Source organism: Bubalus bubalis, chromosome 10 (genome assembly GCF_019923935.1).
Source record: "Bubalus bubalis isolate 160015118507 breed Murrah chromosome 10, NDDB_SH_1, whole genome shotgun sequence".
NCBI classification, from domain to species: domain Eukaryota; kingdom Metazoa; phylum Chordata; class Mammalia; order Artiodactyla; family Bovidae; genus Bubalus; species Bubalus bubalis.
The window spans coordinates 91,067,366-91,079,985 of record NC_059166.1 but is presented as its reverse complement, the minus strand read 5'-3'; the positions used below and the strand labels follow the sequence as shown (position 1 = coordinate 91,079,985).

At 40.1% G+C, this 12,620-nt stretch overlaps 1 protein-coding gene and 1 long non-coding RNA gene across 7 annotated transcripts in view; one reads left to right on the top strand and one right to left on the bottom strand.

Moving 5' to 3' along the window:
- Positions 1-12,620, top strand: part of LOC102414293 — a 33,935-nt gene that overhangs the window by 1,465 nt on the left and 19,850 nt on the right. The window contains exon 2 of the long non-coding RNA XR_006639660.1: positions 4,551-4,664. This is a non-coding gene — a long non-coding RNA (uncharacterized LOC102414293). The remainder of the gene's footprint in view (positions 1-4,550; positions 4,665-12,620) is intronic.
- Positions 9,206-12,620, bottom strand: part of SLC17A5 (solute carrier family 17 member 5) — a 75,599-nt gene continuing 72,184 nt past the window's right edge. For all 6 annotated transcript variants that reach the window (XM_006071100.4, XM_044924509.2, XM_025294876.3 and 3 more), the window contains one exon: positions 9,206-10,559. In XM_006071100.4, the coding sequence (XP_006071162.3) occupies positions 10,422-10,559 (138 nt within the window). In that variant the 3' untranslated portion in view covers positions 9,206-10,421. The remainder of the gene's footprint in view (positions 10,560-12,620) is intronic.

Sequence of the window (12,620 nt, the reverse complement as noted above, 5' to 3'; positions counted from 1 at the left end):
TGTATGAATGTTCATAGCAACATTATTCCTAACTGCTAAAAAGTGGAAGGAATTCAGCTGATGACTGGATAACCAAAAAAAATGATCTATCCATTTAATGGAATATTATTTGGGACTGAAAAGAATGAAATGTGTATGCATGCTGCAAAGTGGATGAACTTTGAAAACATTATGCTAAAAAGAAGCCAGACACACAGACAGCACATAGAGACAGAAACTAGATTAGTGGTTGGCAGGGACTGGAGCTTGGGGAGATGGAGTTTCCTTTTGGGCTGATGAAATGTTTTGGAATTAAATATGTGATGGGCACACAGCTCTGTAATGTACTAACAACTATTGAACTGTACCCTTTAAAAAAGATGAATTTTATGTTGTGTGAATTGTATCTCAAAAAGCTGCTGTTAAACAAAATCACACTCTACCTCATATTATGAACATTTCCCTAATATTCCAAAAGACCACTCTTCTGTAATATTTATATTTTTAATTATCAAAGTAATGCAGTTATTCTAAAAAAAATTAAAGAATGCAGAAGAAGAGTGAACAGAAGAAAGTGAACTATTCTCCCCCTATCCATCTTCAACACCTTCAGAGTTACTGCTTAAAAATTATTTTTATCTAATTCTCTTCTGTTTATAGAACCTTAGGCTCGGGGCAAGCCCATTGTTTTTATTTATAATTTTCTTCTCTCTAATTCTGTTTTCATTTTCCTCCCCTGTGTCACCATTCACTCTGTGATCCTTATATGTCCTACATTATGCAAGTATCTCTGGAAAATATCACATTTTGGTATGGGTTTTTAATGTTTGGAAGTGGTTATTGTGCTATTAAGTCTTCTTATGCAACACTTTGTGAGGTCTCTGCATGTTCTTAGGTGATATTATTCCTCAGTAAAATTCACCACATTTTATTTATCTATTTCCCTAATGAGGCACACCTGGCTCACCTCCAGCTCTGTCACAAGGAACAGTGTGGGGTATCCGTTCCCTTCAGGACTTGAGCAAGAATTATTCTGGTACGAATAACCTGATGTGGGGCAATGTACTGGGGCAAAGGATATATTTTTATTTAAATGCAATCATTTTGCTTTCTGGAATGGATACACCAGTTTATATTCCCTTCTCCCTGTGGACAGTAATTTCCACCTCCTCACATCCTTTGCCAACACTTGATGGCATCAAACTTTCTAATTTTTATTAATTTGATGGTTTGAAAGGAATATCTTAATTTGCATTTTTTTTGTTTCTATAATTACAAAGGATTCATTTATTTAAAAAAAAATAACCTTTGTATTTATTTCTTTTTAGAGTTATTTATTTCATTTTTGGCTGCACTGGGCCTTCGTTGCTGTTCAAGGGCTTTCTCTAGTTGCGGCAATCGGGGGCTACTCTTGGTTGCGGTACATGGGCTTCTCATGCGGTGGCTCCTCTTGTGGAACATGGACTCTAGGGCTCCCAGGCTTCAGTAGTTGCAACACCCAGGCTTAGTACTTGTGGCACACGGGCTTGGTTGACTTCTCTGCAGCATGTGGAATCTTTCCCGACCAGGGATGGAACCTGTGTCCCCTGCATTGGCAGGAGGATTCTTATCCACTCTACCACCAGCGAAGTCTTTTACTTGTTTATTTAACAAAATATTTATTTGTTTGGCTGTGCTGGGTTAGCTGCTGCACTCAAGATTTTTAGTTGAACGCTTAGTTGCGGCATGTGGGATCTAGTTCCCTGACTAGGGATAGAACCCAGGCCCCTGGCATTGGGGGCACAAAGTCTTAGCCATTGGACCTCCTGGCTGGACCACTGGACCAGTCTCTACAGGGAATTTAATCAGCTCTTCATATACTTGTTTGACATCTTGTCTTCTATTAAGTGAATTGCCTATTCATTGCTCATTTTTCTGTTGAGTTTTCTCACTTTTTCTTGTTGATCTGTAGGAGCTCTTTGAATAGTCTAGATAGTAATCTCTTCTACGGACAAGATGTTGCCATCTCCTCTGCTCCAGTATCTGTTAACTTTGATTGGTATGTTTTGCTGGAAGAAGTACTTAATGTAGTGAAGACCATTTAATTCTACTCCTAGGGACTTCCCCGGTGCATAGTAGCTAAGGCTCTATGCTTCCAATTCAGGGGGCCCAGGTTCAATCCTTGGTCAGGAAACTAGATCTCACACGCCGCAACTAAAGATTCTGCATGCCACAATTAAAAAGATCCCATGTGCCTCAACTAAAACCCAGCACAGCCTAAAAAATAAATGATTAAAAAAAAGATAATTTTCCCCTGTTCCTAAATGCTAAAGATATTTTCCAGCATTTTTTTCTTTTCACTGTCTAATTTTATATTATTGCTATTAACAGATCTTTTCCCATGTATATATCAACACATCCATAATTTATTTCTTAATAAAAATATACGATAATGTATTATTGTATTGTAATATGATAGCTCTTTTTCATATTCAAAGCTCTTTTTCATTTCATATTCATAAGCTCTTTTTCATATTCAAACAAATTGTATGGACATTTTCCTATGTCTCTGTTTCAGCATGCTTACTTTTTAATGGCTGCATAGTATTCTCTTATATGAATGTACCATAACTTCTTTAACAATGTCCTTATTGAAAAACTGACAATACTCTAAAAAATGCTTGGTGCTTGTTCAAGTACTTTTTAGGCTAGATTACCATAGGCAGACTTTCTGGTTTAATGAATATGTTTAATTTTGACTGACTACTAAATTACTCTCCAAAAATGTTGTAATGATTTTTATTTCCATTGACAGTGTTCAAACACAATTTGTTGTTGGAGTAGTTGTTATATAAATTAACTCTTTTATTATAGGCTGGTGATGTCTCCAGTGGTGTTGCTTCTACTGTTCTTTCATCTCCTTTAGTCTCTAAGGCGACTTCACCGTGAGGGCACCAGGGGTGGCGTGGGCCAGGTCCCGGCAGCCTCCGTTTTCACGCGTGAGCTGCAGCTTCCCTCTTCATCTTGGTTTTGCCACAGAAGGAGCAGGTGTCCTTGGCGTGCAGGCTGATTGTCTTCACTATCTTCCTGCAGGAGGCACTAGGTCAACATTATCCTGAACCAACGGTGGTCCTGACCTTCCCGGTACAGTTAGCCGTATCACCTCAAACCAGGTCCAAGCCCAGAGGGGAACCAAACATGATTTTTAAAAATTAACTTAATCTTTATTTTATGTTGGAGTATGGTTGATTTACAATGTTGTGTTACTTTCAGGTGTATAGAAAAGTGATTCAGTTGTACATATGCATATATCCATTCTTTCTCAGCTTCTTTTCCCATATAAGTTATTAAAGAATAGTGAACAGAGTTTCTTGTGCTATATTGTAGGTTCTTGTTATCTATTTTATAGTAGTGTGCATTTGTTAATCTCAAATTCCTAATTTATCCCTCCCCACCACCTTTTGAAGCCCTTTGGTAACCATAAGTTTATTTTTGAAGTCTGTGAGTCTGTTTCTGTTTTGTAAATAAGTTTATCTCTATCATTTTTTAAGTTCCAAATATAAGCAGTGTTATATGATGTTTGTCTTTGTCTGACTTAGTTCACTTAGTATGATAATTTCTAGGTCCATATATGTTTCTGAAAATGGTATTATTTCATTCCTTTTATGGCTGAGTAATATTCCACTGTTGACTTCCCTGGTGGCTCAGTGGTAAAGAATCCACCTGCAGCGAAGGAAATATGGGTTTGATCTCTGGGTCTGGAAGATCCCCTGGAGAAGGAAATGGCACCCCACTGGTATTCTTGCCTGAGAAATCCCATGGACAGAGGAGTCCTATAGTCTGTGGGGTCACAAAAGAGTCAGTCATGACTTAGCAACTAAATGACAACAAAAACAATATTCCACTGTATATATGTACAATATTTTATCCATTCTTCTGTTGATGGACATTTAGGTTGCTTCCATGTCTTAGTTATTGTATACAGTGCTGCAATGAACATTGGGGGGCATGTATCTTTTCAAATTATGGTTTATTCCAGATATATGACCAGGAATAGGATTGCTAAATCATTTGTTAGCTCTATTTTCAGTTTTTTAAGGAGCCTCCATATTGTTTTTCATAGTGGCTGTACCAATTTGCATTCCCACCAACAGTTTAAGAGAGTTCTGTTTTCTCCACACCCTCTCCACACTTAATGCTTGTAAACTTTTTGATGATGGCCATTCTGACTGGTGTGAGGTGACACCTCATTGTAGTTTTGATTTGCATTTCTCTCATAATTAGTGATGTTGAGCACTTTTTCACGTGCATTTTAACCACCTATGTGTCCTCTTTAGAGAAATATCTATTTAGATCTTCAGCCCATTTTTTGACTGGCTTGTTTGTTTTTCTGATAGTGAGCTGCATGAGCTGTTTATACAAAATATACATTTTGGAGATTAATCCCCTATTGGTTTCTTCATTTGCAAATACATTCTCCCATACTGAGGATTGTGTTTTCATTTTGTTCATGGTTTCCTTTGCTGTGCAAAAGCTTTGAAGTTTAATTAGGTCCCATTTGCTTATTTTTGTTTTTATTTTCATTATTCTAGGAGGTGAACTTGGGCAAACTCTGGGAGATGGTGAGGGGACTGGGATGCCTGGTGAGCTGTAGTCCACGGGGTCGCAAAGAGTCAGACACCACTGGGCCACTGAACAACTAAGAGGTGGGTTCAGAAAGATATTGCTGTGATTTATGTCAGAGACTCTTCTGCATATGTTTTCCTCTAAGAGTATTATAGTCTTTGGTCTTACATTTAGGTCTTTAATCCATTTTGAGTTTACTTTTGTATATGGTGTTAGAGAATGTTCTAATTTGATTCTTTATATGTAACTGTCTAGTTTTCCCAGCACCATTTATTGAAGAAACTTCAATATTCTTCAATATTATTCTTGTCTCCTTTGTTGTAGATTAATTGAGAATATGTGTATGGGTTTATTCTGGGGCTTCCTATTCTGTTCCATTGATCTATAAGTCCGTCTTTGTGCCAATACCGTACTGCTTTAGCTTAATAGTATAGTCTAAAGTCAGGGAGCCTGATTTCTCAAGTTTCCGTTTTTCTTTCTCAGGATTGCTTTGAGCTCCTCAGACATGGACAGCGGGCTCTAATCACCACCTTTGCTGATAGCAGGAACAGTAGTTGCAGAGTCACTGTCGATGTCCTTGGCTCCTCTGTTCCTTCCCCTTTTTAAATGTTTTCTATTTCAGGAATAGAAATAATGAATTATTTTTTTTTCCATAGAAGCAACTGAATCATATCAACATACTTAGGTTTGTAGAAAACATTAAAAAGATTCACAGTGCTATAGAATAAACATAGAATAGCTACACATTCCCTAATATCATACATGGAGCTGAGATAGTGATACAAAATTCCCAACTCAATGTAATAGTTTGAGTCAGTGGGCTTATTTGGTTGAAGTTGGCATGGGGAGCCAAGATTGCTGGTGGGGTTCCTGTAAGCTGCAAAGACCTCTCCATTAACAGAGCATGTATCTTGGATCCCAGCTTTAAGTCTTGTTGCCTGCGTATTTGGGGGTATATCTGTGGATACTAAGCGTGGTAATCTATGTGACAGTGAAATACACATACTGTCACCTATCGTATACTGATGTAGCTGATGATGATCAAAAAGAGACCTCTGTGAATGCCCTGCCGCTAATGACAGAAGAACTCAAAGCACAGCAGCTTTGTTGCGGGGGGAAAAAAAAGTGTATTATCATACATATTGGGCTTCACAGGTGGTGCTAGTGGTAAAGAATCTGCCTGTCAATGCAGGAGACACAAGAGACACCAGTTTGATCCCAGGGTCAGGAAGATCCCCTTGAAGTGGGTACGGCAACCCATTCCAGTATTCTTGTCTGGAGAATCTCCATGGACAGAGAAGCCTGGCGGGCTACAGTCCTTAGGGTCACAGAGTCAGATACGATGGAAGTGATTTAGCATGCACACACATCATAAATATTGTATAGGTAATTTATACAATATACCGATTGAAATTTCCTCTGACAGCATCCCAATACTTTTCACAAACAGTTCTTGAGCATTAAAAGGCTGTGTATCCTATCTCGATCACTGTCAATCTCAACCAAGCTTCTGTGGGAAGCTCAGGTTTCAGGCTGTGGAGTGAAAGTGAAACTGTGAAATACTCAAAGTGAGGGGCTATCAATGGCCCTAATGCAACATGAGGCCAGTATGCACTTGATCCCCCAGAGGCAGTGACCCTCGAAGGGCTAGCATATTTCAGTGGTTTCTGCTGAAGAGAGCGTGACAGGAAGAGACTTAACACAATATTTAGGACAGAAGGAGGATTCCCTGTCCCAAGCGCAGCCTATCCCGGCAGGGAGACTGTGTGAGAGGAAAGCGGTCACTTGACTACTTTTCTAGCTCAGCTGTGCAATCGTGGCTCCTCACCGAGAGGCACAGGACTGGCAGGGCTGGGCGTCAGCTTCCTCCTCCCCCTACGCCAAGGTAAAGTGAAAGTAAGCTGGCACTCGGAAAACTACTAGTGTTCTTCCTCATCAAGGCACACGGAAAAGGGTGGCAGGAAAAGGGGTTACATTTCATTTGGTTTCAGTACTTCCTGTACTCAAAGCTTGCCATAGCAGAGCTCCAAGAAATTACTTTCCGTGTTACCCTCTTAAAGCACAAACTTTTATAACTGGCTTTTCTTATGGTTGCTCTAAAAGACAGAGGCATCTGAAAAGGCTTTGTGATCCACTTTACATTTCTATGAAAAAGATTATTTATTTTTAAAACGGAAATTAGACGTTCACCTCATATCTAGTCATCTGAGGCAGTAACATACTTTTCCTGAGAGGAAGAGGAACTAGGTCGTTTCCTATAGGGCTCTTCCTGCCTTTAACTTTAAATACTTGACCACTGTTTTTCTGTTGGGGCAATTTTATTTAACAGTGATAAACTTCCCTCAGAGAAATCATTTACTTTGCAATAGGATCTAAATTCAAACATCTCTGATTTCTTGAAAATGAAACAAAGGCTGAAGTAGGAAGGACATTACAATGGTTAACACAAACTGCTGACTCCAGCGTTGCCTCTGTTTCTTTCGTAACTCGGCTTCCCGAGGTCAGCTGGCATGCTTGTTTGCCCTGGATTTGATTGTTAGGTGGATAGTGACAGTCTCCATAGAAGGTTTCCAAGGCCGGACCCCATGAAGGAAAAGGTTTGATAAATCAGGATGTGAACTTCATGGGAGAAGGCGTTTGCTTTTTTCACACTGTATTGCTCAGCACCTGATGAATGTGTGGAAAATACTTGCTGTATAGCTGGGAGGAGAATTACTTTGCCTATATCGGACTGAGCTATTCTCAAATACTTTCAAAACCATTCACCAATGACTGCCACTTATAACTTACTTTGAGGTTAGCATATCCTTTCTGCATTTATTTTCTTTTTTGAGAAGAAAACAGTCTATTGGAAAAGTAATATATGAGTTAAAAAAAATCAATGCCTGCAATAAAGGGTTATTTACTAAGTATTCGTTAAGCAACTAGAATGTCGCTGTTCAGTCTCCCCAGCTCTTTGTGACCCCGTTGGTCTGCAGCATACTGGGTAAAGGAATTGTTGTGGGCAGAGGGAAGTGGGATGGGAGTGTTTCACCCTGTGGGAGCATCCTGGTCTGGGAGGTGGGATGTGCTTGGACTAATAACCCAGCACAGGTGGGAAGTCAGGCAGAAGAGGTTCACACTAAAGGCAGTGAGATTACTTATCTATTCTAGGTGGAAACAAAAGCTGCAAAGATCTATTTGGGAGATAGCCAAAGAGATGTAAAAAATTCCAGAGTCTTAAAAAGACTAGAATGGAAAATACAGGTGGTTAATTATAAACAGGGTTGGGGGTGAGGTGGGAGATGAGGGAGGAGGAAGACAACAGCAAATGACTTCATGCCCGAGCCTCAGTGACAGGGAGATGAAACTCTTAACAGGAGTGAAGATCATGATGGGAACAGTTGTTTATTGGGGGAACAGGGTGAGGGAGTGAGGCTGGATTAAAACTTCTCAGGTGGAGTGAAGACAGGTCACTGGGGATGTCCATTAGGTAGTGGAAAGCCTGGTGGGGGCTACACGGTAGCTTGAGTAACAGGCGTCTTGTTTTTAAGTGATATTTTTATGTGACTAGGTTATACTGTCACGTTTCAAAAGGTGAAAATGAATCTCCTTTCCACCTCCCCCACCCCATAGACCATTTTTTCTCTACAGAAGGAACTACTGTTTCCAGTCTCTTGAGTATCACTCTAGAAATATTCCATATATATGTGTGTATATATCTATATCTATCTGAAAGTGAAAAGTGAAAGTGTTAATTGCTCAGTCGTGTTTGACTCTTTGGGACCCCATGGACTGTAGCCCGCCAGCCTCCTCTGGCCATGGGATTCTCCAGGCAAGAAAAGTGGATTTCCTTCTGCAGGGGATCTTTCTGACCCAGGGATTGAACCCAGGTCTCTTGCATTGCAGGCAGCTTCTTTACTATCTGAGCCACCAGGGAAGCCCTATCTATCTATCATCTATTATTGTGCCGAGCAGCACTGCTTGCAGGATCTTAGTTCCCTAACCAAGGACTGAACCCCAGCCCCTGGCAGTGAAAGCACTGAGTTCTAACCACTGGACCATTTTTATGTCCCTGGGAGAGTTTTGTATTTTTAAAAATATTTATTTATTTGGCCAGGTCTTAGTTGGGGCACACCGGATCTTTGATCTTTGCTGGGACATGTGGGATCTAGTTCCCCGAGTAGGGATTGAACTCCGGCCCCTAGCATTGTGAGTGCAGAGTCTTAGTCACTAGAACACCAGAGAAGTCCCTGGTATTTTTGCTTTTTAAAGGCTAGAGAAGGCTTTTGTGTGTCTTTGAGACAGAAGGGAAAGAACAAGAAGAGAGGCAGAGACTGAGGAAGCAAATTAAAGAGGAATTACTGAAGCAAGGTCTAGTGGAGGTGGAGAAGATATAATCACTGATGTAAGCATATGTTTTAGTGGGAAGAGTGGACCCTTTTGAGAGCAGGAAGGACAGGCTGATGGCCGTAGGGGTTTGTGATGCTGCATCACTCAGAGGACCAAGTATCCTGCCCAGGTGGAGGTAGAGATGCATGCAGAGGTCGACCAGTAATTTGAGGAAGATGGCAGGAAAGATGTAAAATAGCCACTGTGGATACTAGAAGATATCATAGAACTGTCAGATCACCCCAAAAAATCATTCTGAAAAGCTTTATTTTGATTTATAAAAGAAATATCACCATAGCAACTTAAAGCTATTTACAGATTTAAAAATTAATTTACAGAATGTATACACATCATATTACATTAAATAGCTTTAGTTAAAATATTACAGGTAGTGTTGAACATACACAATGAAACATAAATCAAGTTCTAAATCACATAAATACCCTCAAAGCATGCTCAAGATGGTCCAGGAAAAAATGGAAAAATAAGACTTCAGAAATCAACACTAAAGATGATTACCCCACCGGCTGCAGGTTATGTGGAAGTAGAAGTCACTTTAACCTTGAACTGCAACCAGATACTTAGGTGTAAGACAAAAAAAAATTTTTTTTTTTTTTATATTTTAATTATTCTGGTATAGCTCTTAGAACACAGGACTTGAAGATTTATACTCTGATCCATGTGAAGGTAGGATCATCAAGGATGATGTTATATGTGGCTAATTAGGCATCACACTTTCTTTTGCAGATTGCATGCGCTGGGAAGGGAAGGGAGAGGGTGCATGGAAATCATGACTGTGGATCGCACTGTCCCTGTTGGCTCAGGGCTTCATCTACACATTAACAGCCCCAGGGGAAGAATACCATCCAAAGCCTTGGCACTGACCCTGGTCTTGGATGCTGCCTAAGTGCTGGGCACTGTCCCTGAAGCCAGAGAGGGGACGTGTGGCAGCTGCCTGGGCATGCTTCCCTCAGTGAAGTTGCCAGGCTGAATGATACAGTGGCTGCCAGCTCCGTGAAGAGGCTCAAGTTTGAGACCTATGTGTCAGGGATTGCTGATGACAAATAATTTTTTGAGGAAGGTGTACAAAAACAGATGTTTAACAAGACCTGAGAATTATTATCCACCTTAATTAAGCAAAGGTATAGAAGGGTCTGTTTCAGCTCATCTCTTTAGGTATGGTCTTATAAATAAATAGAACTCCCCTATTGTGGGTTGCCTGACTTGCAGCCAGGTATGTGACCCTGAATTATAAGTTCCAGCAAACAGGTTAATAATAATTAAAAATAGCTAATTTTGCTTATATGGCAACTAGTGACATTTCATGATTACAAGCCTTACAAATCTAATACAGTACAATTTTTTCTTGTATATAGATAGCTTACACATTAAAATATCAAAGGCACTTTTAGGTTACATGATAAACAAAGATACATTAATAGAGACAGGATTATTTATTGGTTACTTCAGCTTCTGTGTCCTCGGTGATCACTGATAGCCCAGTTTTGCACTTCACCTTTGGCGAATAGTGTGAAGAAAATGGCACCAAATACATTGATAGCAGCAGCGATGCAGAAAACAGTTTGCCATTCTCCAATAGTGTTCTGCAGAGAAAGAGAGAAAAAGATGCAAATGCAAAAATATCTTGTTTGTAGTTCATTTTTTAAAAAAGGTGGTGCCTCAAGACTGTTGTTACATAGCAGTAGCATTATTCGTAAAACCCGGACAACACAAATGTCCATCAACAGTCAACTTGTGGCATATGTATTCAATGGAATACTATACAGCAATGAGAATGAATGACCCACAACAACATAGATACAGTTCACAAAATGTTAAGCAAAGGAAGCCAGACACAAAAGAGTAGTGAGTGATTCTACTGATAGAAAGCCAATCAGACAAAGCTAATCTATGGTGTTAAGAAGTCAGGATAGTGGTTCCTCTTGGTGGGGGTGAAAGAGATAGGAAGGGCTACCTGGCCACTGTGCAAGGGAGATAACGTTCTGTTTCTTGATTGGGTGGGTGCGGGTTACGTGGATGTTTTAACTTTGTGAAAATTTGTCCTACTATGTACTTAGGATTTGTGCATTTTAAAAATGCATGTTATACTTCAAGAAAAAATTTACTAAAAATAAAACATTGGTATGTCCTCGAATCATGTGTTACTAGGAAAGTATTAGTATTATGCCAGCACATCACCTCCTAAGTTCTCACGTGGAATGTGTTAGGGGCAGATCAAGTAAGGATGAGTTAAGATGGACTTTGAAGTTCAAGTTTGAGACCTGGCTTGAAAGATCCTGCAGGGCTCTTGAAAGTGAAAGTGAAGTTGCTCATTCGTGTCTGACTCTTTGCGACCCCATGGACTGTAGCCTACCAGGCTCCTCTGTCCATGGGATTTTCCAGGCAATAGTGGATACTGGAGTGGATTGCCATTTCCTTCTCCAGGGGATCTTCAAAACCCAGGGATTGAACCCAGGTCTCCCGCATTGTAGACAGATGCTTTACCATCTGAGCCACCAGGGAAGTTGCAGGGCTCTTGAATGGCACACAATACACGACGTGGATGGGATTTGTCAGTGAGAGATCAAAAAGATACAGTGTGTAATCCAGTACAAAAATATCCAGTAGTCTAATCATTATGAATTATGACATTTTTGCACAATAAAAATAATTTATGTAAAAAATATCCAGTAGTTATCTAAATCTCTGGGTCATGTGACTATCTTTAATAACTTTTTTTTTTTGGATTTTCACATTTTCAGTGTAACCAGGGGGCTACATTTGTAGCACTTAGAAAAGAAAAACAAAATAAACAGCAGAACTTGCAATGAGGAAGAAAAAGGAAACCAGGAAATTGGAAGCTGGCATGAAATGATTTATTTAGGAAAAAAGGAAAAAGAAAGGAGCACTCTGTGGTTAATTATGCTTATTTGAGATAGCTCAACATTCAGAAAATGAAGATCATGGCATCTGGTCCCATCACTTCATGGGAAATAGATGGGGAAACACTGGAAATAGTGTCAGACTTTATTTTTTTGGGCTCCAAAATCACTGCAGATGGTGACTGTAGCCATGAAATTAAAAGACGCTTACTCCTTGGAAGAAAAGTTATGACCAACCTAGATAGCATATTGAAAAGCAGAGACATTACTTTGCCTACAAAGTTCTTTCTAGTCAAGGCTATGGTTTTTCCTGTGGTCATGTATGGATGTGAGAGTTGGACTGTGAAGAAAGCTGAGCACCGAAGAATTGATGCCTTTGAACTGTGGTGTTGGAGAAGACTCTTGAGAGTCCCTTGGACTGAAAGGAGATCCAACCAGTCCATTCTGAAGGAGATCAGTCCTGGGATTTCTTTGGAAGGGATTATGCTAAAGCTGAAACTCCAGTACTTTGGGCACCTCATGGGAAGAGTTGACTCACTGGAAAAGACTCTGATGCTGGGAGGGATTGGGGGCAGGAGGAGAAGGGGACGACAGAGGATGGGATGGCTGGATGGCATCACTGACTCGATGGACGTGAGTCTGAGTGAACTCCGGGAGTTGGTGATGGACAGGGAGGCCTGGCGTGCTGCGATTCATGGGGTCGCAAAGAGTCGGACACGACTGAGTGAACTGAACTGAATTGAGATTAATGTATTTTGGTGAAAAAAATCTTAGAACTGCTTC